We start from the raw sequence: 27,704 nt of genomic DNA, 5'->3' as shown, positions 1-27,704 counted from the left end.
CTCATTTATAATGAGCCAAGAGCTTTTGTTTTCATAAACAACAATAATCTAACATCTTAAACATTTGCCATCTTTTTTTATTTGCAATTCTCTCATTTCCTTTCCTCACTCGACTATTTTACCTGTTGGAGCCATTGGGATTATAGCATCCTGCTTTTCTAACCAGGGTTTTAGCTTGGCTAATAATAACAACAATATGAAATGCAATGCAGCAATAAATGGTATACAGTAAACATCAACCTCAAGCTGTAGTAGAAAATGATCAGGCTAAAATACTCGAAACTACAGTATAAAGGACAGGGTGATAAAAGCACATCGCCTAGGCATCACTCTGGTCAACAAGACAACGAAAAAAGTATCACGCATAGATGCCGCAGTGCTTAGGAGTGGAAGATAGAGGGAGAGGAAAAATAGAATTGAATTGAGAAGGCAATGGAATAAGCAAGAAGGGGTGCCAATGATCATAGGAGCACTGGGGACCATACTTGAGTCATTGAAAGGGAAGGAAAGTACTGGACTCCTAAGGAAGCTGGACGAGTCCCAGAACACCACATTATAAACCACCAGTCTTTTTGGACTGTGATTAACAAAAAGAATAATAATAATAGTAATAATAATAACTCTTTCATAATGTATGTTGTCCGAAGAATTACCACAAAGTATTAGTTGAAATCAAGACAGCCGCAAAATCACATATTTTACAAAAGATGATTAAACAATTAAGGGATTTTGACGAAGGAAAAATCTATTTCTGGGAAGAGGCCTGTGACGGCCGGTGAAAAGGTCCTTCTTTACACTTTTCTAATATAAATCTTCCAAATGTACTAGAGAAAGATAAAAGCATGGAATGCAGAGGTTACAACCCTTGCGCGATCACCTTGTAGGTGCCGTGTATTTAACAAGGGCGTGTGAAAACCAATATTCACAGGCTGTCTTCCATTTAGATAATCCCTTCATCAATGGGGAGGGCCGTGACAGGCCCTAGAGAACACAGTTGGACTACCCCACCGACACCTACCACGCGCGCTCTCTAGGACATCCTTCTGTTTTGGACTTGCCCGTTAAGTCGATAGTGTTTTGCTCAGTGTTTTTTCGCAAGTGATTGTCGTTAATTCAACATGACTGACGTTGCTACTTCACCTTTACCAATGTTAAGTACCATAGTTTGTTTTGATTTTGACAAATGTAACCATTCCATCTTTCCCTTAGCACTTCTCTCTTTCTCCATGAAAAACACCATATTCTCTAGAGAATATAAAAAGACCCATTACTCAGTAAACCTTTTCAAAGCCACAGTTTCAGCAGACTTTGGTAATCACTTCCAAAACCAGTTCAGAAGTGACTGTTTGTACCTCCGTACAAAAATTCAATCGGGCGAATGTATCCTTTCCTGGCAAAGCCTGAGTGTGAGTGAGAAAACTCAACATAATAAACTTGTATAAACATTTATTTACACTCTGACATAATAGCATTTTACAAGCGTATCACATGTAAAAGTGCCGCGCCGTATTAAAAGCCACAGTCGAAATACGGCGCCGGCAATTGAAAAAGGCATTACCCTATATAACGTCTAAAATCATTCTTAAAAACTAACATACAGAATGACAGTGTGACTGCTGCACTTACAAAGTAAGAACCAATTACGAAACATACTTATATAATGTGTAAATGAGAAAGACTTGCATTTGTTAAGTAATGAAAAAAATTAAAATGATATTTACATCTCACTTAACAATATGTCACATAATGCGACATAAACATATTTACAAAGTAATCTGAAGTTAGAGATTTTCATGACTGTCTGAATGCACAAATCAATGCAAAGTTCAAAATGGGATTCACTCCGTCGACAGTGACAATCCGCGGTCTCAATTACTGGCCCAAAATCTTCAGGATTACGCAGCGTACAGTAAAGTCCCGCCCATAATTGCAGTACAGCTCCTTAGGGCCATTTAATTCTCGCCCTGAGAGCTCGAGAAAAGGGCGGACGAAACCCACGTCAGTCCCCACTTGAGGTTCGTGAGGAGGAACTTCAACGCCTTCGTCCACTGTTCTTCGCTGTTGAACTGCATCCTGCAAAGAAAAGAAATGTATAAATGGCTATTTCGTCTATGGATTTATGAAATTTGACTCATATGGGCGAGTGCTGTAGCTGGGGAAGCCATTCAAAGATTAAATGTACCTGGGGGAAGTCCCTGCAGATGAATTGTGTAGTAAAAGTAAAATATGAAAGAGCAATGTGTACTGTAATTTAAAACAAAAGCAAAAACTAGGACACACAGTAGAGCCTACGCCGCAGCAGCTTATTTCTCAACCTTTTCCTTGACCTTGACCTCGACTTTTGACCTTAACATGTATTAATAGGCGTGGATTTTCGTACACTCACATGTGAACCAAGTTTAAAGTCTCTGTGACAATGACGTAAAAACTTACGGCTGATTACGTGAATTGGACAGTTTGCTTGACTGTGACCTTGACGCTCCAAAATTTAACCATTTCCAGCTTTTTATACAAGTTAATCCCTGGAAGTTTCATTATTCTACGATTAAACTTGAGGCCACGAAGCTGTTCACAAACAAACACACAAACAGGGGAGAAAACATAACCTTCCATCTTCGTTGGTGGAGGTAATAATAGCTGTTAATACTTCAAGGATCTGGACTGCCAAATTAAAACAGATGAATATCAAAAGCCAGGGAAAATTAGACCTGAGAATTAGGCGGGCTCTTTCTTTAATGGACCTACAGGAATACGTACAGAGGAGAAGAGATGGCAAACTGTAAGTGATAACTTCCTCTGAAGTCGATAAAGCTAATAATGAATCGTTCTTTATTTCATCAATTTCTAGTTTTAAATTCAATTCGTTTCCCTTCAGTGTAATCTCACTTAGATGTACAACTCCTTAGAATTTACCTTAAAAATGTGACTCGCTGGTCTTTTTAAACCCAAAAGTCCTTAAAATTTACCTTAGAAATGCAATTTGCTGTGCTTTTAAACCAAAAATTCAATATAATTAACCTTAGATTTGATTTGCTGGTCTTTTTAAACTAAAACTTTTTAAAATTTACCTTAGATTTGTAACTCGCTGGTCTTTTTTAAAAAGAAAAACATCCTAAGAATTTACCTTAAAATGTAACGCACTATTCTCTTTAATGAACTTATAATCATATATATATTTAGAGGTGGGGAAGTACAGAATAAGACATATTTTGATTATGCTTTTAATAAAACCCAAGACGCAAAAATAAGAGCAAAGTAATGGTGAAGAAGTTTAATAGCTAGATTGAACTACCCAAAGAGGAACAGCTGTCAAGCAAACAAAATGTTCCCTGTCTGGTGTTAAATATTTGACATCAATTAATGTTATTAAGCTGTTTAACTAAATTATCACGTATTAAATCTTTTTGTTTTATATGGCAGTCTATTGTGGTACACAAAATATCAATCTGATTTTACTTTTAAGAAGTGTATCACATCAAACAAATTATGTAATACCATTTAGAAAACATGATGATTAGATATGCCAAAAGTCTCAACCATTTTGAAAACAGTACCATTATGGAATTTGTTGAAACTGTATCAGAAAAGATAAATTAGTTGAAAATTCAGAGTTATAATGTTCACTTTCCTTAGGACTTTATCATGTTCTTTCTGTATGTCAAACAGCTAAGCTACAACCCTACTTGGATGAGCAGGATACTTTAAGCCCTGTAAGTGTTCCAACATGGAAAAATAGCCCAGTGAGGAAGGGAAATAAAGATAGAATAGTGTGTCAGGGTGTACCCTCAAGCTAGATAACTCTAACCCAAGATAGTGGAAGACCATGGTACAAAGGCTATGGCACTACCTAAGACTAGAGAAATGTTATTTTTATTAGTAAAATAAATTTTTGAATATACTTACCCAATAATCATGTAGCTGTCAACTCCGTTGCCCGACAGAATTCTATGGAGGGATACGCCAGCTATCACAATACTAGAAGGGGGTGTACTTACCAGCGCCACCTGTGGCCAGGTACTCAAGTACTTCTTGTTGACACCTCCTCAATTATTCCTCGGTCCACTGGTTCTCTATGGGGAGGAAGGGAGGGTCGATTAAATCATGATTATCGGGTAAGTATATTCAAAAATTTATTTTACTAATAAAAATAACATTTTTCAATATTAAACTTACCCGATAATCATGTAGCTGATTCACACCCAGGGGGGTGGGTGAAAACCAGTGTACAAGATTAAAGGATAGCTAAGTATCCCGTATTTCATATAATCAGTTATCCACAATAACAATGAAATAATAAGTACCTGGTAAGGAAGTCGACTTGAACCGTTACTCTGCCTTTAATAAGATCGTCTTCCTTACTGAGCGCAGCGTTCCTCTTGGGAGGCTGAATCAACTCAAAGGTGCTAAAGTATACAGGGCTGCAACCCATACTAAAGGACCTCATCACAACCTTTAACCTCGGCGCTTCTCAAGAAAGAATTGACCACCCGCCAAATCAACAAGGATGTGGAAGGCTTCTTAGCCGACCGTACAACCCATAAAAAGTATTCAAGAGAAAGGTTAAAAGGTTATGGGATTATGGGAATGTAGTGGCTGAGCCCTCGCCTACTACTGCATTCGTTGCTACGAATGGTCCCAGGGTGTAGCAGTACTCGTAAAGAGACTGGACATCTTTGAGATAGAATGATGCGAACACTGACTTGCTTCTCCAATAGGTTGCATCCATAACACTCTGCAGAGAATGGCTCTGTTTGAAGGCCACTGAAGTAGCCACAGCTCCCACTTCATGTATCCTTACCTTCAGCAAAGCAAGGTCTTCTTCCTTCAGATGAGAATGTGTTTCTCTAATCAGAAGCCTGAATAGTAAGAAACTGAGTTCTTAGAACTTGGAAAAGAAGGTTTCTTGATAGCACACTATAAGGCTTCTGATTGTCCTTGTAAAGGTTAAGACCTTTTTAGATAGTACCTAAGAGCTCTAACTGGGCAAAGTACTCTCTTCAGATCATTCCCCACCAAGTTGGACAGGCTTGGGATCTCGAACGACTTAGGCCAAGGACGTGAAGGAAGCTCGTTTAGCAAAAACCGAGCTGCAAGGAACATGTAGCCGTTTCAGATGTGAAAACAATGATCCTGCTGAAGGCGTGGATCTCACTTACTCTTTTAGCTATTGTCAAGCACACGAGGAAAAGTTTTTAATGTGAGGTCCTAAAAAGAGGCTGATTGGAGAGGTTCAAATCTTGATGACATAAGGAACCTTAGGACCACGTCTAGATTCCAGCCTGGAGTGGACAACCGACGTTCCTTTGAGGTCTCAAAAGACCTAGGGAGGTCCTGTAGATCTTTGTTGGTGGAAAGATCCAAGCCTCTGTGGCGGAAAACCGCTGCCAACATACTTCTGTAACCCTTGATCGTAGGAGCTGAAAGGGATCTTACTTTCCTTAGATATAACAGGAAGTCAGCAATCTGGGTTACAGTGGTACTGGTTGAGGAAACTGCATTGGTCTTGTACCAGCTACGGAAGACTTCCCCTATAGACTGATAGATTCTGAGAGTGGATGTTCTCCTTGCTTTGGCAATCGCTCTGGCTGCCTCCTTCGAAAAGCCCCTAGCTCTTGAGAGTCTTTCGAAAGTCTGAAGGCAGTCAGACGAAGAGCGTGGAGGATTGGGTGTACCTTCTTTACGTGAGGTAGACTTAGAAGGTTCACTCTTAGAGGAAGAGTCCTGGGAATGTCGACCAGCCATTGCAGTACCTCTAAGAACCATTCTCTCGCGGGCCAGAGCGGAGCCAACCAACGTCAGCCGTGTCCCTTTGTGAGAGGAGAACTTCTGAAGTACCCTGTTGACAATCTTGAACGGCGGGAATGCATACAGGTCGAGATGGAACCAATCCAGCAGAAAAGCATCCACGTGAACTGCTGCTGGGTCTGGAATCGGAGAACAATACAACAGGAGTCTCTAGGTTATCGAGGTAGTGAACAGATCTATGGTTGGCTGACCCCACAGGGCCCAAAGTCTGCTGCAAACATTCTTGAGAAGGGTCCACTCTGTGGGGATGACCTGACCCTTCCGTCTGAGGTGATCTGCCATGACATTCATACCGCCCTGAATGAACCTCGTTACCAGTTAGCTTTCGATCTTTAGACCAGATGAGTAGGTCCCTTGCGATCTAGAACAACTTCCACGAAAGAGTCCCTCCCTGCTTGAAGATGTAAGCCAGGGCTGTGGTGTTGTCAGAGTCCACCTCCACCACTTTGTTAAGCTGGAGGGACTTGAAGTTTATCAAGGCCAGAATAACCGCCAACAACTCCTTGCAATTGATGTGAAGTGTCCTTTGCTCCTGATTCCATGTTCCCGAGCATTCTTGTCCGTCCAAAGTCGCACCCCAGCCCGTGTCTGATGCGTCCGAGAGGAGACGGCGGTCGTGTTTCTGAACAGCCAAAGGTAGACTTCCTTGAGAAGAAAGCTGTTCTTACACCACGCGAGAGAAGACCTCCTCTCTTCGGAAACAGGAACTGAGACCGTCTCTAGCGTCATGTCCTTTATCCAGTGAGCAGCTAGATGATACTGAAGGGGGGGGAGGTGGAGTCTCCCTAACACGATGAACAGGGCCAGCGATGAAAGTGTCCCTGTTAGACTCATCCACTACCTGACTGAGCATCGGTTCCTTCTCAGCATGCTCTGGATGCATTCTAGGGCTTGGAAGATCCTTGGGGCCGACGGAAAAGTCCGAAAAGCTCGACTCTGAAGATCCATACCCAAGGAGACAATGGTCTGGGATGGGACGAGCTGAGACTCCTCAAAATTGACCAGGAGGCCCAGTTCCTTGGTAAGATCCATAGTCCATTTGAAAATCTCCAGACAGCGACGACTTGTGGGAGCTCTTAAAAGCCAGTCGTCTGACGGAGCCGGACACAAGATCATGGTACTGCTGCACAGTCTGTGAACTGTCAATCATGGGCAAGCGAGGAAGTACAGTGACAACCCGAATCTATCTAGACTGTCTGGGTCGTACAGACAAACTCCTTATCGGGTTGCTGAGGTTGCCGCACTGCGTCACAACAAGTCACTTCTGTTGGTTGTTGAACGTCTTCCCCGTGACACATTGACTCCGTAAACAAAAAATCCTCTAACAAGGACTAAGCTTGGACTGCATGTCTTGTAACACAGCTCAAGGTCTATGGGAGCAGGTGTGGTAACAGACGGGATTAGCGACTGAAGTGGAACCATTACCTTCCCTGGAAGCATGTTATGCTTAAATAAAAGTCCATAGGAGGCTATGCAGCTAAAGGCTCCCTCCAAATGACAGAGTCCTCAAGGGAATATCAGAAGGAGGGAGAAAAGAACTTTCTCATCTACAGGGACCATATCCTAGAAAAGCTAAGTTCTCTCAGTGAGGGTTCACTGGTGCAAAAGCAGCAGACTAGAAGGCAACGTTATGAAACTGCTTGACAGTCTAGTGAGTTGGCAACAACCAAAGATGTGTGACTGAGAAGCATGCGGTAAGGTATGCAGAGCATGTTGTATGCAGAGTATGCTGTATGCAGAGCATGCTGTATGTAGAGCATGTTGTATGCAGAGCATGCTGAATGCAGAGCATGCTGTATGCAGAGCATGTTGTATGCAGCGCATGCTGAATGCAGAGCATGCTGTATGCAGAGCATGTTGTATGCAGAGCATGCTGTATGCAGAGCATGCTATATGTAGAGCATGTTGTATGCAGAGCATGCTGAATGCAGAGCATGCTGTATGCAGAGCATGTAGTATGCAGAGCATGCTGTAAGCAGAGCATGTAAGGTAAGCAGAGCGTGTGCATGGCGTTTAACATTTCTCAGAAATTCCATGACCAGTGCTAGAGTGCTTTATGCATGCTTGCATGGGGTTTTAATATCAACATAATATATACCTTACATTCATAACTCATGATTCATATTTTTGCCATATTTTGCGATATTGTTAAAAATATATTGCCAGGAATACAAATATATTTTTATAAGTAATACAAATAACCTCCATTATCATAAGGTTTGAAAATGGAGGTAAGGTATGCTGAACAGCAGAGTCAGAACGAGCTGGAACAACAATAGTTGTGGTTTCCTCTTCAAGACTCTGTTGAGGGAACACCTGAGGCTCAGTCTGCAAAGGCTGATCAAAGGAAGTAGCAGAAGGTAGGCGCATGGGTGGAGGAGGCTGACTCCTGGCATGAGTGGCTGAACTCAAGGGTTGCGCTTGCTGAGTGGTTGGCGGATGCGCAGTAGCAAGTTCCTGAGGAACGAGTTGAGGTTCCTGCGGTGTGAGCTGAGAGCGAAAAGGTAGTGGCTGCGCAGAACGCAGTAAAAATCTCGCAAGTTGAGGCTCCTGAGGCACAAGGCTAAGGTGTTGAGGTGCTTGCCTTGAGGAGGGTTGAGCTCGCTGCAGCGAGAGCTGAGGAGACTGACTCATGGACGGGAGAGGTTGTTGTACCTCAACCGAGTGTTGCATCACTGGTGGAGCAGCAAGTGGAGGCGGAGGAAGAGAGGTATAATCCTCCTGATCCCATTGTAAAGGTTGCCTTAAGGAAGGCGGAGGCTGAACACCACTGGGAACAGCAAACTCAGAACGTGGCTCAACATCGTACGCCTGGCAGGTGGTACTGCGATCAGGCGGAGCGAGCGCAGGCGGAGGGAGTGTAGGCGGAGGCGGAGGCGCAACACTCTCAGCCCGACACTCACGCATCAAGTCCGAAAGCTGTGCTTGCATGGACTGTAGTAGAGTCCACTTGGGGTCGGCAGAAACTACAGTAGGCTGAGGTAAAGCCTTAACAGTCGAGCTCTGTTGTGGCAGAACCTTACTCCTCTTAGGCGGAGTGCATTCAACTGATGACTGAGGAGAGTCAGAGCTAACCCAATGACTGCATCCGGGTTGTTGAACTCTAACTTCGTACGTCTGGCATAGGTCTGGACTTTACGTTTAAGAGGTCTTGAGACCTGAGACCAGCGTTTTCTCCCCTAAATTTCTTCTGCAGACGAGCAAAATAAGGGCTCAATCGTCTGCGGGTGGGAGTGACGGTCTCGGTAAGACACGCCCACAACCACCGAGGATACTTCTGTGCGCCGATCAAGGCCTGCTGAACCCTTCTGCCCTTCGACATTGCTTCTCCCCTGGGCTTGGGAGCTTGCAAGAGGTCCCGGACTGGGAGGACGACTGGCGCGCACAGAAGTACCCTCACGCTAATCACTTATCACTTTGATTTTCTGTTTGCACTTATTTCACTGAACTCGAAACTTTAAGTGGTTTGTACCTGAAACACGCAATTCTATCCTTTCTCAAAAGTTAGTAATTGCGAAAACAGAATTACAATGTAACAGAAAAATCTAATGAAAGATAAATAATTCAGTGGCTGGAAAGAGACTAAACACTAGATCACTCTAGAAACGTTTACCTTCTTCCCCTAAAGAGACTAGGGAGAAGAGCAAAAACGATAACAACGTTACTCGCTTGAATGAAACGTTTATCCTCCTCTTTCTCCCTCCGTCTCTATCTCTCTCTCTCTCTCTCTCTCTTGACTTAGAACCTGAGAGAAGAGCCCAATCATATATATCGTTAAAACATATTATTGTTAAAGGAAAAAACTGAAATATTTCCCAAAATGAAAAGTTCCTTTATTAGGATTAAAACCATTAAGTTAAGAAAGAATGAACAAAACGCTAGACACGGTTACTCTTACTGCAACGTGAAACCGTGAAAATTCTTTCTCTATCGTAACGATAGAGCGCAAGTTGAACGTTCTGAACGTCAACAACTGCAAAGACAAAACAAAACGTTAGTTCAACTTTGAAAACAGTACGAGACTATCAAAGAAATTCTTTCAAAGACATTAAAATAGCATAATATGTTAACAGGTAAAACCAAAATGACGGGCTCAATGTTAATTAACTTCGGTACCAAGAAAAGACCGCCTACTATTAGGAAGGTCGAATATAAACAAATATAAAAATTAATTTTAATAAGTTTATAATAAAAGGAAGTTAATCGAAGAGGCCTATAAGAGGCGGAGAGATATAAAATAAATCTATAACTTTTGTTAAGCAAAATTAAGAAAGAGAGTCTATACTCTCTTAGACACCAACACTTCCGTCTAAGGGAAGGGTCGGCCATTTAAAGGTGAAAGAGAGTTCATACTCTCTTCGTCACCATAATTAATCAAATTAATTCCAAAAGTTAACTAAGCTAATATAGCAGTTTCCAGTAAAGCGACAGCCGAAATCAAAGAGAAATACTTCACCAAAGTCGTGAAAATACTCCAAGAACATAAGCGTATCCCAGAACGTCTTGCCGGAAGCACGACAGAGGAATAATTGAGGAGGTGTCAACAAGAAGTACTTGAGTACCTGGCCACAGGTGGCGCTGGTAAGTACACCCCCTTCTAGTATTGTGATAGCTGGCGTATCCCTCCATAGAATTCTGTCGGGCAACGGAGTTGACAGCTACATGATTATCGGGTAAGTTTAATATTGAAAACAATGGTTTGATTTTGGAGTGTCCTTCTTCTAGAAGAGCTGCTTACCATAGCCAAATAGTATCTTCTACCTGTAGTTAATTTTTGCCTTCTCCATCAAAAGGCTCAACTCTTAACAGTATTCTAGAAGTTTTATTCCGGCTGTGGCCAGATTATGGAATGATCTACCTAATCAGGTAGTTGAATCAGTAGAAATTTGGAAGTACAAATTTTCCGTGAAAGTTTTTAGAGGGGCATTGTTCAAGGCACAGACTATATGAGTCTTTCTGTCGAGAAACATGCCAAGCGCTATTTTTTAAAAGTGTCAGAAATCGCGATTGAAAAATAATAATAATAATAATAATAATAATAATAATAATAATAAAAATAATAATAAAAATAATAATAATAATGATAATGATAATAATAATATAAATAATAATAATAATAATAATAATTATTATTATTATATTGATAATATTGATAATAATAATGATAATAATAATAATAATAATAATAATATAAATAATTTGAAAATTGGCAATTTTCAATCACGACTTCTGACACTTTTTAAAAATGGCGCTTGGCATGTTTCTCGAATGAAAGACTCATATGAGGTACCTTCAAAGATTGAGGTGATTTGTCCACATAGTGAGAAGGGATGAGGAACAGCCAGAGGTAAATATAGTGGAACAAAGAGCAAGAGAAATTGAAGCAAAAGGTGCCTTCCATTGCTGTCGACCGATGACGACACACAGACTTGAAGGAAGAAGTTTATTCTTAGTTCTGATTACAGGTCCTCAATTTACAAACTTAATAAGTTCCAAGAAGCTGTTTGGAAGTAGAACTGTTTGTATGTCAAATTTTGTATACTTTGGCCCAGGGTAGGCCTAACTTGAATCCAATGCCTATGATTTCTAGTCACAAAAGTCAACAAATAATCTGGTTTCATTATATTGATATCAGGTTGCTACAAATGTAGTTTTACTTACTGTAATAACCCTTTTACCCCCCAAAGGACGTACTGGTACGTTTCACAAAACCCATCCCTTTACCCCAATGGACGTACCGGTACGTCCTTACAAAAAACTGCTATTTACATTTTTTTGCATATTTTGGATAATTTTTTGAGAAACTTCAGGCCTTTTCCAAGAGAATGAGACCAACCTGATCTCTCTATGACAAAAATTAAGGCTGTTAGAGCAATTTAAAAAATATATACTGCAAAATGTGCTTGAAAAAAAATAACCCCTGGGGGTTAAGGGTTGGAAAGTTCCAAATAGCCTGGGGGTAAAAGGGTTAAATGATATAATATTGTTTTATTACAATATTTCTTTATCTTAGTTATTTTCATTTGCATTTGTGTTTGTATCTCCGAATGTTTATACGTTGGGACCTTCCGTACTTACAGATGACAAATTATCAACATTTGATTAAAATACATTACTGTAGAATCAACAACCAATTCTTTCTTACGCAGTCTTAGATTGATGGAGAGGTTAGGGCGCTGATCATTATGCATATATGGTCAGTCTCTAGGGCATTATCCTCTATGCCATTTATAAGACTTTTAAAACCTTTAAACCTGTAAAGTTCCACTGTAATTCAATAGTCTCTATTTATATGTAAATCTGTAATATGATATTTTAATTATAAAATAAATTTTTGAATATACTTACCCGGTGAATATATAATAGCTGCAACTCTGCGGCTCGACAGACAACATACTCAAAAAACTCGCGAGCGATCGCTATGCAGGTTGCGGGTGTGCCCACCAGCGCCAACTGTCGGCCAGATACCACTCTCGAATGTTAACAAAACCTTCAATTCTTCTCGTCCCGCTGCGTCTCTATTGGGGAGGAAGGGAGGGTCATTTAATTTATATATTCACCGGGTAAGTATATTCAAAAATTTATTTTATAATTAAAACATCATTTTTAAATATTAAACTTAGCCGGTGAATATATAATAGCTGATTCACACCCAAGGAGGTGGGTAGAGACCAGAGTTAATATGTTTACAGCGTATAAGCTAAGAGTTTTTTCATTTTGACAGTTATCAATATAACAAAACCAAAATAAATAGGTACCTGGTAAGGAAGTCTACTTAGACGATTACTCTGCCTTTTAAGTCTGTCTTCCTCACGGAGCCCAGCGATCCTCTTAGGATGCTGACAGACTCCCAGGAGCTGAAGTATCAAGGGCTGCAACCCATACAACAGGACCTCATCAAACCCCTAATCTGGGCGCTCTCAAGAAATGACTTTGACCACCCGCCAAATCAACCAGGATGCGAAAGGCACGTACAACCCAAAAAACAATATTAAAAACATTTCAAGAGACAGATTAAAAGGATATGGAATTAGGGAAGTGTAGTGGTTGAGCCCTCACCCACTACTGCACTCGCTGCTACGAATGGACCCAGTGTGTAGCAGTCCTCGTAAAGAGTCTGGACATCTTTCAAGTAAAATGACGCGAACACTGACTTGCTTCTCCAAAAGGTCGCATCCATGATACTTTGCAGAGATCTATTTTGCTTAAAGGCCACGGAAGTTGCTATAGCTCTTACTTCGTGCGTCTTAACCTTAAGCAAAGATCGGTCTTCCTCACTCAAGTGTGAATGAGCTTCTCGTATTAACAATCTGATAAAATATGACAAAGCATTCTTTGACATAGGTAAGGATGGTTTCTTAACCGAACACTATAACGCTTCAGATTTACCTCTTAAAGGCTTAGTACGAGCTAAATAGAACTTAAGAGCTCTAACGGGGCATAATGCTCTCTCTAACTCGTTGCCCACGATCTTTGATAAGCTAGGAATATCAAAAGATTTAGGCCAAGGACGAGAAGGCAGTTCATTCTTGGCTAGGAAACCAAGTTGAAGAGAACAAGAGGCTTTTTCTGTCGAAAAACCGATGTTCTTGCTGAAGGCATGAAGCTCACTGACTCTTTTAGCTGAGGCCAAGCACACCAGGAAAAGAGTCTTAAGAGTGAGATCCTTCAGGGAGGCTGAATGTAAAGGCTCGAACCTGTCTGACATGAGGAATCTTAGGACCACGTCTAAATTCCATCCAGGTGTAGCCAAACGACGTTCCTTAGAGGTCTCAAAAGACTTAAGGAGATCTTGTAGATCTTTATTGTTGGAAAGATCTAAGCCTCTATGCCGGAAGACCGAAGCCAACATGCTCCTGTAGCCCTTGATCGTGGGAGCTGAAAGGGAGCGAACTCTTCTCAGGTATAAGAGAAAGTCCGCGATTTGGGCTACAGAGGTACTGGACGAGGATACAGATACTGACTTGCACCAGTCTCGGAAGATTTCCCACTTCGATTGGTAAACTCTAATGGTAGAAGCTCTCCTCGCTCTTGCAATCGCACTGGCTGCCTCCTTCGAAAAGCCTCTAGCTATCGAGAGTCTTTCGATAGTCTGAAGGCAGTCAGACGAAGAGCGTGGAGGCTTTGGTGTACCTTTTTTACGTGTGGCTGACGTAATAGGTCTACTCTTAGAGGAAGACTTCTTGGGAAGTCTACCAGCCATCGAAGTACCTCGGTGAACCATTCTCTCGCGGGCCAGAGGGGAGCAACTAACGTCAACCTTGTCCCTTCGTGAGAGGCGAACTTCTGCAGTACCTTGTTGACAATCTTGAATGGTGGGAATGCGTAAAGGTCTAGGTGAGACCAGTCTAGGAGAAAGGCATCTATATGTATTGCTGCTGGGTCTGGGACTGGAGAGCAATAGATTGGAAGCCTCTTGGTCATCGAGGTTGCAAAAAGGTCTATGGTGGGTTGACCCCAAGTCGCCCAAAGCCTCTTGCACACATCCTTGTGGAGGGTCCATTCGGTTGGAATTACCTGACCTTTCCGACTGAGACAGTCTGCTAGAACGTTCAAGTCGCCCTGGATAAACCTCGTCACTAGGGATATGCCTCGATCTCTTGACCAGATGAGCAGGTCCCTTGCGATCTCGTACAGTGTCAGAGAGTGGGTACCTCCTTGTTTGAAAATGTACGCCAAGGCTGTGGTGTTGTCCGAGTTGACCTCCACCACTTTGTCTGGAAGGAGACTTTCGAAGCTTATCAAGGCCAGGTGAACTGCCAAAAGCTCCTTGCCGTTGATATGCATGCTCCTCTGACTTGAGGTCCACAGACCTGAGCATTCCCGACCGTCCAGTGTCGCACCCCAACCCAAATCCGATGCGTCTGAGAGGAGGACGTGGTTTGGTTTCAGAACTGCTAGGGGAAGACCCTCTCGTAGACTGATATTGTCTTTCCACCAATTCAGGCAAGTCTTTACTTTTTCGGAAATCGGGATCGAGACCGCCTCTAGCGTCTTGTCCTTTTTCCAGTGAAAAGCTAGATGGAATTGTAGAGGTCGGAGGTGTAGCCTTCCTAGCAAGACAAACTACTCCAGGGATGATAGAGTTCCTATCAGACTCATCCAATTCCTGACTGAGCAACGTTCTCTCTTCAACATCTTTTGGATTACGAGCAGGGCTTGATCTATTCTGGGGGCCGACGGAAAAGCCCGAAAAACTGGACTGCGAATCTCCATCCCTAAATACAGAATAGTTTGGGATGGGATCAGCTGGGACTTTTCCAAGTTGACCAGAAGTCCCAATTCCTTGGTCAGATCTAAAGTCCAATTGAGATCCTTCAGACAGCGATGACTGGACAAGGCTCTGAGAAGCCAGTCGTCCAAATAAAGGGAGGCTCGGATACCCGATAAATGAAGGAATTTTGCCACATTCCTCATAAGCCTCGTAAACACGAGAGGAGCAGGACTTAGGCCAAAGCACAGGGCCCGAAACTGGTACACCACATTGTCGAACACAAATCTCAGAAAAGGTTGGGAATCTGAGTGAATGGGGATGTGGAAGTAAGCGTCTCTGAGGTCTAGAGAGACCATCCAGTCTCCCTTTCTGACCGCTGCTAAAACTGACTTCGTGGTCTCCATGGTGAATTTTGTCTTTGTGACAAAGACATTCAGAGCACTGACGTCTAGCACCGGTCTCCAACCTCCTGTCTTCTTTGGTACTAGGAAGAGACGGTTGTAAAACCCCGGTGATTGAAGGTCCGAGACTTTGACCACCGCTCCCTTCTCTAGCAAAAGAGACACTTCTAGTTTCAGGGCTTGTCTCTTTGCTTCCTCTCGGTACCTGGGAGAGAGATCGATGGGGGACGTCGCTAGAGGAGGTTTGCGTACAAATGGGATTTTGTACCCCTCTCTGAGCAACCTCACAGACTGTTGATCTGCGCCTCTCTTCTCCCAGGCTTGCCAGAAGTTCTTGAGTCTGGCACCTACTGCTGTCTGAAGCTGCGGGCAGTCAGACTCTGCCTCGCGAGGACTTGGTTCCTTTCCTCTTTCCTCTCTTTCCTTCGGCACGAGTACTTCCCCTGCTGGGGGCTCTGCCACGAAAGGGCGGAATAAACCTGGACGCTGGCGTGTCTATCCTAGGTCTAGCAGACAAGGCAGACGAAGGGGTCCCTTTGCGAGCCGAGGACGCAACCAAGTCATGGGTGTCCTTCTGCACAAGGGACAACGAAATTTCTTCAACCAAAAGTTCAGGAAACAAGAACTTAGATAAAGGGGCAAAGAGTAGCTCAGATCGTTGACAGGGCGTCACTCCTGCTGACAGAAAAGAGCACAGAGACTCTCGTTTCTTTAGGACTCCTGACGTAAACGAGGCGGAGAGCTCGTTGGATCCATCGCGGATGGCCTTATCCATGCAGAACATGATGAGTAAGGAAACATCTCTATTGGCTGATGAGATTTTCCTACTCAAGGCTCCCAAACACCAGTCAAGGAAGTTAAAAACTTCAAAAGCCTTAAAGATGCCCTTAAGTAGATGGTCCAGGTCTGAGGATGACCAACTAATCTTCGAGCGTCTCATGGCTAGGCGGCGGGGAGAGTCTAAAAGACTTGAGAAGTCGCCCTGGGCAGAGGCAGGAACTCCCAAGCCGAGAACTTCTCCCGTGGCATACCAGACGCTCGATCTAGATGAGAGTTTAGTTGGTGGAAAGGCAAAGGAAGTCTTCCCTAAACTCCTCTTGGTTTCTAACCAATCGCCTAACAGCCGTAAAGCTCTCTTGGATGAGCGAGAGAGAACGAGTTTTGTAAAGGCTGGCATGGCAGCAGGAACGCCTAAAACAAACTCAGACGGCGGCGAACGAGGAGCCACAGACACAAAGTGTTCAGGGAACAACTCTTTAAAGATGAGCATGACTTTCTTAAAGTCCATAGATGGCAGAACTGCTCTAGGCTCATCAATATCTGAAGGATGATCCTCAGGCTGAGGGTCAGCAACGTCCTCATCCGAAAGTTCCTCATCTGATAACTGATGAGAAACAAGCACAGGGGTAGGCAATGCTTGACACGCAGCGTCCGCCCGCACTGGTGCATACGTGACGGAGCAGGACGCAGCGTCCTGAAACTGCTGAACAGTCTGGGAACTGTCAACAACAACAACAGGTGCGTGAGGACGCACAGCGTCCACCCGAGACTGCTTAGACCGCCTGGGTTGTGCAGTCAAAACAACTCTAGGTTGCGGAGGTTGACGCACCGCGTCAAAACAAGTCAACTCTGATGGTTGGCGAACGTCCTGAACGTCACCAGCCGCATCAGTGAGTTGCTTAACGTCCACATTAGGTTGAAAGTCCACACGAGACCGCATCGGGTCTGGTACAACCCCAACTGGTTGACGTGAACTGGCTACACCAACGTCAACAGGACGCACAACAGAACGCTTGGGTGGCTGACGGCCAGGATCTCCATGAGATAAACGGCTAGGTTCAACGGAAACCTTCTCTGCGTTGTAATCTGCCATAAGGGACGCAAGCTTAGACTGCATGTCCTGCAGTATAACCCATTTAGGGTCTACGGTGACTGGTGCGGTAACAGCCGGGGTTAGCGTCTGAGACGGCACAACTTTGCCTTGCTTAGGCGGCGAGCAGTCATCCGATGACAGCAACGGGTCCGAACTGTCCCAATGACTACATCCGGGACGTTGGACCTGTCCTGAAGGGACCGACTTGCGTTTCAAAGGCCTAGAAACCTTGCTCTATGGTTTCTTGCGTGAAACGCCTTCGGACGACGAGGTAAAAATGGGCTCTCTCGTCTTATGGTAGGGGCGATCTTGATGAGATACGCCTGATACCATAGAGGGAACGTCTGTTCGCTGATCAAGGCCTCTCGAACCCAGAAGTCGTACGACATTGCTTCTCCCCTGGGCTTGGGAGCTTGCAAGAGGTCCCGGACTAGGTGAACGACAGGCACGAACAGACGAACCCTCGGTCGCAACACTGTTCACAACACTGCGCACTAATCACTTTCCCACTATCCGCCGTGGCACTGTGGCACTTAAGTTCCTTCACGTCAGCCATGAGTTGATTACGGTCACTTGCTAACGCTTCAACCCTCTCCCCCAAGGCATGGATAGCACGTAACATGTCTTGCATCGACGGTTCCTGAGTGCTAGAAGGGGGGTTAGGAACAACCACTACAGGGGAAGGATTAGGTTCAGGGGCATGTGGAGAGGAAAAATCTACGGACCTAGAAGAACTTCTCCTTACCCTATCTCTCTCTAGTCTGCGTGTGTACTTATCATATTCGATAAAATCGAATTCCGAAAGGCCCACGCATTCCTCACACCGATCTCCCAATTGACAGGTTTTACCCCTACAATTGGAACAAACAGTATGAGGGTCGAGAGAAGCCTTTGGAAGACGCCTACTACAGTCCCTAGCATTACACTTTCGAAACCTAGGTACTTGAGAAGGGTCAGCCATTTTGAATTAGTCAAAGAAAATTCCAAAAACAATCCAAGTCATCAACAAATAATCCGATTCAATAAAGAGTTCAAGAGTTTATGTTGAGGAAAAACACCTGTACTGCGAAAGCTCAAACCAAAATAAAGTACTTCACCAAAGATGATGGGAAAACTCCAGGTTCTACAGCGAGTATAAGTACGTCTTGTCGTCAACGTCGACAGAGAAGAATTGAAGGTTTTGTTTACATTCGAGAGTGGTATCTGGCCGACAGTTGGCGCTGGTGGGCACACCCGCAACCTGCATAGCGATCGCTCGCGAGTTTTTTGAGTATGTTGTCTGTCGAGCCGCAGAGTTGCAGCTATTATATATTCACCGGCTAAGTTTAATATTTAAAAATTAATTAATTAAGGCTTTAAATCCCTCAGTAAAATTCTTACAGAATCCCAAACAGAAACAATGAAATCTACACTCACTTGATGGACAGAGAATTATTGGAAGTCGGATCCTCGATGAAATGCTTGTTGATTCTGTAAGGGAGACAGAACTTGGCCGACTGTCCGCCCTGGGCCTCCACGTGCTGCTGGAACTCGGCAACACACTCCAGGAAGGCCACCATTCCTGCGTCGAACTTGGTGTCCCAGAGGAACCTGAAGCCGCCGGAACCGTATAGCGGGAGCTCCCGGTTCTCTCCAATCACCTGAGGACGGGGCAAAGAATATCAGCTAACCTTTTCAATGTAAAATAACGTCATCCGATTCTCAATTTAGAATCTATCTATATACCAAGGCATTTCTCTTTTCTTTTTTCATCCCAGCCTCACGTGGGATTCACCCAAGTTTGGCTGATACTGCTAGGATGCCACGGCCCACCCTCCTTCATTTGGGGTGGATAACGGGGAAAGGATGGGCTGTGGCACCCTAGCAGTACAAGCCGAACTCGGTTGAGTCCCTTGTCCGGCTGGGAGGAACGTACAGTAGAGAGGAAAGCTCCCTTTTTTTTCATTTGTTTGATTTCAGCTACCTCCCAAAATTGGGGGAAGTGCCTTGGTATATGTATTTACCATCATTCAGTTAGTTCTTTAAGCATGTTACATAAGATTTTTCAGAACTGTGACCATCCTTTACATTCAGATCTTCCCGGACAGTACCACCCTGCTCGTAACACTAGGCACACAGTTAATGGTAATAGTCAGGCCTTCTCTATCATAAGGCTCAACACTTCACTGTATTCTAAAAGCTTTATCCCAGCTATGACCAAGTTGTGGAATGATCTTCCTAATCTGGTGGTTGAATCCAAGGAACTTCAAATGATATTCCCTTATCTGGCAGTTCAATAGAAGGAGCTTCAGAAGTTCAAACTTTCTGCATATGCTTTTCTTTTGAACAAGCTGACATTATAAGTCTTGTTTTTATAGTTTATATATAACTTATTAATTTAATTTTGTTACCGAGCGACAAGTACCATACGAGACACTAACCTCGATGTAGGAGTGGTTGCCAAACGGCACGAGCCTATATTTGGAGAACTTGAGCCCGATCTTCCTGGCAAGAGAGGCGAGCAGCAGCACGGTCTGACCCCAGGCGGCGTTGATCTCCGGCCAGGTGACGGGAGCCGTCGGGAGGCGCCCGAGACGGAGGTTGTTGATCGTCCCGAAGTGGCCGGAGTACCAGATGTGAAACGTCGTGTTGAAGACATTGGTCTTCTTCAGGCGCTCCAGCTGACTGTGGGTGTACTTCAGCTGGTTCTTCAGGCTGGAAGAAGAGGAAAAGGTTTGCTTTGTACAAGAACACGTTCAATACGACTCTGGCAAGAGGAAAAGGTTTGCTTTGTACAAGAACACGTTCAATACGACTCTGGCAAGAGGAAAAGGTTTGCTTTGTGCAAGAACACGTTCAATACAACTCTGGCAAGAGGAAAAGGTTTGCTTTGTACACGAACACGTTCAATACGACTCTGGCTAATACTATCTCATACTGTTACGTTGTCATTTTTACCAGAGATTTTTAAATGCTACTTGTTAGTAACATCACATTTCTATTCTGTTCATTCTTTCAGTAGTTTCCTTGGTCTTTCTACGTCGTTATTCTGTATCCTCCATAATAAGAATAAGCAAATACTGTACAGGATCTAACAATATTAAAAAATTCAATTTCATGACAGACAAAACTCATTATAACAATACATAACTTTAAAAACAAAGCAAACTACATTAAAACGATACTATTTTCTCCCCATATTCAACAACTAAATATACAAACTCTTCCAGACAAGAAAGTCAATCGGTAAATGTTCAAGAGTCTGTTAACATTGAAATATGATCAAAACAGGTATCCAATGATTGTTAACCCTTTTACCCCCAAGCTATTTGGAACTTTCCAACCCTTAACCCTTAACCCCCAGGGGTTATTTTTTTCAAGCACATTTTGCAGTATATTTTTTTTAAATTGCTCTAACAGCCTTAATTTTTGTCATAGAGAGGTCAGGTTGGTCTCATTCTCTTGGAAAATGCCTGAAATTTCTCAAAAAATTATAAAAAATACGCAAAAAAAAATTTAAATACTGTAGCAGTTTTTTGCAAGGACGTACCGGTACGTCCATGGGGGTAAAGGGATGAGTTTTGTGAAACGTACCAGTACGTCCTTTTGGGGTAAAAGGGTTAAGAATATTAACTAGTTACTTTGTAAAACTAATAACAATAGTTGTTTACACAGTTTAATAGCACTGTATTTTTATTTATCACCAGATGTAAACACCATAATTTTGTCTCAAACTAGAATTTCTATTGTTATCATTACTAGCTAAGCTACAACCCTAGTTGGAAATGCAAAATGTTGTAAGCTCAGGGGCTCCAACAGAGAAAATATCCCACTGAGGAAAAGAAATATGGAAACAGATAGAATAGAGTGCCTCAGTATACCCTCAAGCAAGAGAACTTTAACCCAAGACAGTAGAAGACCATGGTACAGAGGCTATGGCACTACCCAAGACTAGAGAACAATTGTTTGATTTTGGAGTGTCCTTCTCATAGAAGAGCTGCTTACCATAGCTAGAGATTCTCTTCTACCCTTAGCAAGAGGAAAGTGGCCAGTGAACAATTACAGTTCAGTAGTTAACCACTTTAGAGTGAAGAAGAATTGTTTGGTAATCTCAGTGTTGTCAGGTGTATGAGGACAGAGAAGAATGTGGAAAGAATAGGCAACACTATTCGGTATGTATAAGCAAAGAAAAAAGGAGGTGTAGTACCATCTGTCCAGTCAAAGGACCTAATAACTCTCTAGCAGTAGTATCGCAACAGGCTGTTATTGTTACAAAATCTTTACCCAGAAATTCTGAAATACAAAGTAACTAGGTTCCTTCCCTTCTCAGATTTACAGTCTCCCAACTTCTAATCATTGTTAAGAGGCTACTTTCCTCTTGGTAAGGGTAGATAGACTCTTTAGCTATGGCAAGCAGCTTTTCTAGGACACTCCAAAATCAAACCATTGTTTTCTAGTCTTGGGTAGTGCCATAGCCTTTGTATCATGGTCCTCCACTGTCTTGGGGTCGAGTTTTCTTGCTTGAGGATACACTCGGGCAAACTATTCTGTTTCCTATTCTCTCTGGGCTATTGTCCCTGTTGGAGCCCTTACAGGGCTTATAGTATCCTGATAAGGTTGTAGCTCAACTAGTAACAATAATAACCCTTTTACCCCCAAAGGACGTACTGTTACATTTCACAAAACTCATCCCTTTACCCCCATGGAAGTACCGGTACGTTCTTGCAAAAAACTGCTATTTAGATTTTTTTTTGCATATTTTTGATAATTTTTTGAGAAACTTCAGGCATTTTCCAAGAGAATGAGACCAACCTGACCTCTCTATGATGAAAATTAAGGCTGTTAGAGCAATATGTTATTTTCCTTAGTAAAATAAATTTTTGAATATACTTACCCGATGATCATATAGCTGTCAGCTCTGCTGCCCGACAGAAAAAACCTACGGGCGGAATACGCCAGCGATCGCTATACAGGTGGGGGTGTACATCAACAGCGCCATCTGTCAAGTAGGTACTCAAGTACTCAATGTCAACATAGAACCAATTTTCTCCTCTGTCCACTGGGTCTCTATTGGGGAGGAAGGGTGGGTCCTTTAATTTATGATCATCGGGTAAGTATATTCAAAAATTTATTTTACTAAGGAAAATAACATTTTTCAACATTAAACTTACCCGATGATCATATAGCTGATTCACACCCAGGGGGGTGGGTAGAGACCAGCATTACATGTTGACATTATTATGAGCTAAGTATTCCGTATTTCATTTTAGCAGTTATTCAAAATAACAAGCATAAAATAAATAAGTACCTGGTAAGGAAGACGACTTGAACAATTACTCTGCCTTTTTAAGTACGTCTTCCTTACTGAGCCTCGCGATCCTCATAGGATGCTGAGCGACTCCTAGGAGCTGAAGTATGAAGGGTTGCAACCCCTACTAAAGGTCCTCATCAAAACCTCTAATCTAGGCGCTTCTCAAGAAATGACTTTGACCACCCGCCAAATCAAGTAGGATGCGAAAGGCTTCTTAGCCTTCCGGACAACCCAAAAATATTTCAAGAGAAAGATTAAAAAGGTTCTGGAATTAGGGAATTGTAGTGGTGGAGCCCCCCACCACTACTGCACTCGTTGCTACGAATGGTCCCAGAGTGTAGCAGTTCTCGTAAAGAGACTGGACATTCTTAAGATAAAAGACGCGAACACTGATTTGCTTTTCCAATAGGTTGCGTCGAATATACTTTGCAGAGATCTATTTTGTTTAAAGGCCACGGAAGTTGCGACAGCTCTAACTTCGTGTGTCCTTACCTTCAGCCAAGCTTGGTCTTCCTCATTCAGAAGGGAATGAGCTTCTCGTATTAACAGTCTGATAAAATAGGATAAAGAATTCTCTGACATAGGCAAAGATGGATTCTTAACTGAACACCCTAAAGCTTCAGACGGGCCTCGTAAAGGTTTTAAAAATAGAACTTAAGAGCTCTTACAGGACATAATACTCTTTCTAGTTCATTTCCAACCATACGATAAGTTAGGCATATCGAACGATATTGGTCAAGGCCGAGAAGGCAGCTCGTGTTTGGCTAGAAAACCAAGTTGTAGAACATGTAGCCGTTTCGGATGAGAATCCGATGTTCTTGCTGAAGGCATGAATCTCACTGACTCTTTTAGCTGTGGTAAAGCATATCAGGAAACGAGTCTTAAAGGTGAGATCTTTCAAGGAGGCTGATTGAAGCGGTTCGAACCTGTCTGACATAAGGAATCTTAGAACCACGTCTAAATTCCAACCAAGTGTAACCAAACGACGCTCCTTCGTGGTCTCAAAAGACTTAAGGAGGTCCTGTAGATCTTTATTGTTGGAAAGATCTAAGCCTCTGTGACGGAAGACTGATGCCAACATGATTCTGTAACCCTTGATAGTGGGAGCTGAAAGAGATCGTTCTTTCCTCAGATATAAGAGGAAGTCAGCTATTTGAGTTACAGAGGTACTGGTCGAGGATACGGATACTGACTTGCACCAGTTTCGGAAGATTTCCCACTTCGATGGTAGACTCTAAGGGTGGATGTTCTCCTTGCTCTAGCCATCGCTCTGGTTGCCTCCTTCGAAAAACCTCTAGTTCTCGAGAGTCTTTCGATAGTCTGAAGGCAGTCAGACGAAGAGCGTGGAGGCCTTGGAGTACCTTCTTACGCGTGGCAGACGTAGCAGGTCCAACCTTAGGGGAAGTGTTCTGGGAACGTCTACTAGCCATCGAAGTACCTCGGTGAGTTATTCTCTCGCGGGCCAGAGGGAAGCAACTAGCGTCAACTTTGTCCCTTCGTGAGAGGCGAACTTCTGCAGTACCTTGTTGACAATCTAGAACGGAGGGAATGCATATAGATCTAGATGTGACCAATCTAGTAGAAAGGCATCTATATGAACTACTGCTGGGTCCGGGATAGGTGAGCAAAGTATTGGGAGCCTCTTGGTCATCGAGGTTGCAAAGAGATCTATGGTTGGCTGGCCCCAGGTGGCCCAAAGTCTCTTGCATACATCCTTGTGGAGGGTCCAATCTGTTGGAATTATTTGTCCCTTCCTACTGAGACAAACTGCTATGACATTCAAGTTGCCTTGGATGAACCTCGTTACTAGTGAAAAGTCTAGACCTGTTGAACAGGTGAGGAGGTCTCTTGCGAACTCGTACCATGTCAGAGAGTAGGTCCCTCCTTGCTTGGAGATGTACGTCAAAGCAGGGTGTTGTCCGTGTTCACCTCCACCACTTTGCCTTGAAGGAGAGACCTGAAGCTTTTCCAGGTCAGACGTACTGCCAGTAGCTTCTTGCAGTTGAAATGCATTGTCCTTTGACTCGAGTTCCATAATCCCGAGCATTCCCTACCGCCTAATGTCGCACCCCAGCCTATGTCCGATGCGTCCGAGAAGAGAACGTGGTTGGGAGTCTGAACAGTCAGGGGAAGACCCTTTCAAAGGTTGATAAAGTCCTTTCACCAAGTCAGACCAGACTTTATCTTTCCGGAAACCGGGATCGAGACCGCTTCTAGCGTCTTGTCCTTTTCCAGTGAAAAGCTAGATGATACAGAAGAGGACGGAGGTGTAGTCTTCCAAGTGACACAAATTGAACCACGGATGACAGTGTCCTAACCAGACTCATCCACAGCCTGACAGGGCAGCGTTCCTTCTTCAGCATCTTCTGGATGGATAGCAGGGCTGGGGGTTGATCGTCTTGTTCAGCAATGTCCTCATCAGAGGGTTCCTCATCCAAAACTGATGAGGAAACGGCAACGGAGTGGGCAACGTCTGACTTGCTGAATCCGGTCGCACTGGTGGATGCGTGACGGAGCCGGACACAATATCATGGTACTGCTGCACAGTCTGTGAACTGTCAACCATGGGGACGCGAGGAAGTACAGCGTCAACCCGAAACTATCTAGACTGTCTGGGTTGTACAGTCAACCCCCTACCGGGTTGCTGAGGTTGCCGCACTGCGTCACAACAAGTCACCTCTGCTGGTTGTTGAACGTCTTCCTAGTGACACACTGAACGTCCACAACCACCTCCGAGAGTCGCTTAACGTCAACGTGCGACTGGCAACCCACACTGGGTCGCAATGGTGGAGGAACCACCTCAACTGGCGGACGCGAGTAGGATACCTCAGCGTCAACAGGGCGCACAACCAACCGGTAGGAAGGTTGTTGGCCAGAAGGTTCTTCTCCGTAAAAAATCCTCTATCAAGGACACAAGCTTGGACTGCATGTCTTGCAACAAAGCCCATTAGGGTCTATGGGAGCAGGTGTGGCAACAGACGGGGTTAGCGACTGAAGCGGAACCATTTACCTTCCCTGGAAGCCTTGTTATGCTTTAATTAAAGTCCATAGGAGGCTAAGCAGCTTAAGGCTCCTCTCCAAATGACAGAGTCCTCAAAGGAATATCAGTAGGAGGGAGAACAGCACTTTCTCATCTACAGGAACCATGTCCGAGAAAAGCTAGGTTATCTCAGTGAGGTTCTCACTGGTGCATAAGCAGCAGACCAGAAGGCAACGTTATGTAACTGCTTGATAGTCTGTGAACTGTCAAAAACTGAACTGTCAACCACAACAGGGCGTGAGGACATACAGCACTGGTGCATTAGTAGCAGACCAGAAGGCAATGACATGTAACAGCTTGACAGTCTGTGAGCTGGCAACAACCAAAGCTGTGTGGGGAAGCCTCAACTCCTGACTGACTAGTCTGCTGCGGGCGAGTGGCGGTAACCACAGTGGGTTGCGGAGGCTGACACACCGTGTCAAAACACGGCAGCTTGTGGTAGCTCACGCACGGCAACGGAGTGCTCCGTGTGTCTGTGGGAGTCAGCATGCGTCTGGCAGGGTCGACTGCGCATGGGTGGAGGAGCTCTCACAACAAGAGTGTGGGAGCAGGCAGCCATGCTGGGCGCACAACCGTGGCAGGTTGTAGGCAAACGGGTGCATCGTCAACCTTCTCCGCAGTCGGAGAGTGGGAGCAGGCAACAACCAAAGCGGAGTGGTGGTGCGTGGTGGGGACTGCCGTGGGTTGCGGAAACTAACGCATCGCGTCAAAACACGGCAGCTTGACTCCACCTTCCCACTGCTGATGCGGTAGCTCACGCATGTTAACGGAGGGTGCCGCACGTCGGCTAACGACAACATGCGTCTGGCAGGGTCGATAGCGCATCGGAGGTGGAGCTCTCCGCAGCCGGAGTGTGGGAGCAGGCAGCCTCAGCGTGAGCTGGGCGCACAACCGTGGCAGGTTGTAGGCTAACGGGAGCAGTGTCAACCTTCTCCGCACGAAACTCCTGCATAACCGCAGCTAACTGAGTCTGCATAGACTGCAGTAAAGACCACTTAGGGTCTACAAAAAACGGCAATAGACGGAGCTACTGTCCGTTGTGACTGAGGGTCTAAAACAGCTGGTGCGGCAACAGACGGAGTTACTGCCTGTTGCGGTACCACCTTGCCTCTCTTGGGAGGTGTGCAGTCGTCGGATGACTGCAGCGAGTCCGAACTGACCCAGTGGCTACACCTAGGCCGTTGGACTTGCGCGGAAGGGACCGACTTGCACTTAAAAAGCTGCAAGAAGTGGTCCATGGTTTCTTACGAGAAACCTCTTCCGCAGACGAGGAATAAATGGGCTCTCTCGTCTTTGTGTGGGTGGGGCGATCTTGGGTAGATACGCCCGAAACCACGGAGGGAAAAACGTCTGTTCGTCGATCAAGGCCTGTGGAACCCATAAGTCGTTCGACATTACTTCTCCCCTGGGCTTGGGAGCTTGTAAGAGGTCCCGGACTAGGTGAACAACTGGCACGAACAGACGAACCCTCGGACGCAACACTGTAACACTTTGCGCATATCACTTTATCACTTTTGATTTTCTGTTTGCACTTATTTCACTGAAATCGAAACTTTAACTGATTTCTACCTGAAACACGCAATCCTATCCTTCATTAAAAGGTAGTAATTGCGAAAACAGTTTTACAATGCAACAGAAAAACATAAATAAAGATAAAGAATTCAGTGGCTGGAAAAGAGACTAAACACTAGATCAAATAAACTATGTTTACAATCTCTCACCGCACAAAGTCTGGGAACAAGAATAAAACCCTAGAAACGTTTTACCTTCTTTCCCTACAGCGACTAGGGAGAAGAGTAAAAAAAAACGAGAACAACGTTACCCGCTTGAACGAAACGTTTATTCTCCTCTCTCTCCCTCCGTCTCTATCTCTCTCTCTCTTCTCTCTTGATTTAGCACCTGAGAGAAGAGCCCAATTATATATCGTTAAAACATGTTATTTGCTAAAGGAAAAAACTGAAAGGTTTCCCAAATAAAAAGTTCCTTTATTTAGAATTTAAACCATTTAAGCTAAGAAAGAATGAACGAAACGCTAGAATCGGTTTACTCTTACTGCAAAGTGAAACCGTGATACACTCTCT

The 27,704-nt window shown here is 44.0% G+C and overlaps 1 protein-coding gene across 1 annotated transcript in view; it reads right to left on the bottom strand.

Moving 5' to 3' along the window:
- Positions 1 to 1,429: 1,429 nt before the first annotated feature.
- The window catches only part of Atg6 (Beclin-1-like Atg6), a 69,874-nt gene continuing 43,599 nt past the window's right edge, over positions 1,430 to 27,704 (bottom strand). The window contains exons 6-8 of the mRNA XM_068349020.1: positions 19,714 to 19,987; positions 18,710 to 18,933; positions 1,430 to 2,073 (exon numbers count right to left, since the gene is read on the bottom strand). Of these exons, the coding sequence (XP_068205121.1) occupies positions 1,953 to 2,073; positions 18,710 to 18,933; positions 19,714 to 19,987 (619 nt within the window). The 3' untranslated portion in view covers positions 1,430 to 1,952. The remainder of the gene's footprint in view (positions 2,074 to 18,709; positions 18,934 to 19,713; positions 19,988 to 27,704) is intronic.

The sequence above is a fragment of the Palaemon carinicauda genome, chromosome 25 (genome assembly GCF_036898095.1).
Source record: "Palaemon carinicauda isolate YSFRI2023 chromosome 25, ASM3689809v2, whole genome shotgun sequence".
Lineage (NCBI taxonomy): Eukaryota > Metazoa > Arthropoda > Malacostraca > Decapoda > Palaemonidae > Palaemon > Palaemon carinicauda.
Note: the sequence above shows the minus strand (reverse complement) of the source record. Positions and strands in the feature narration are given on the sequence as shown.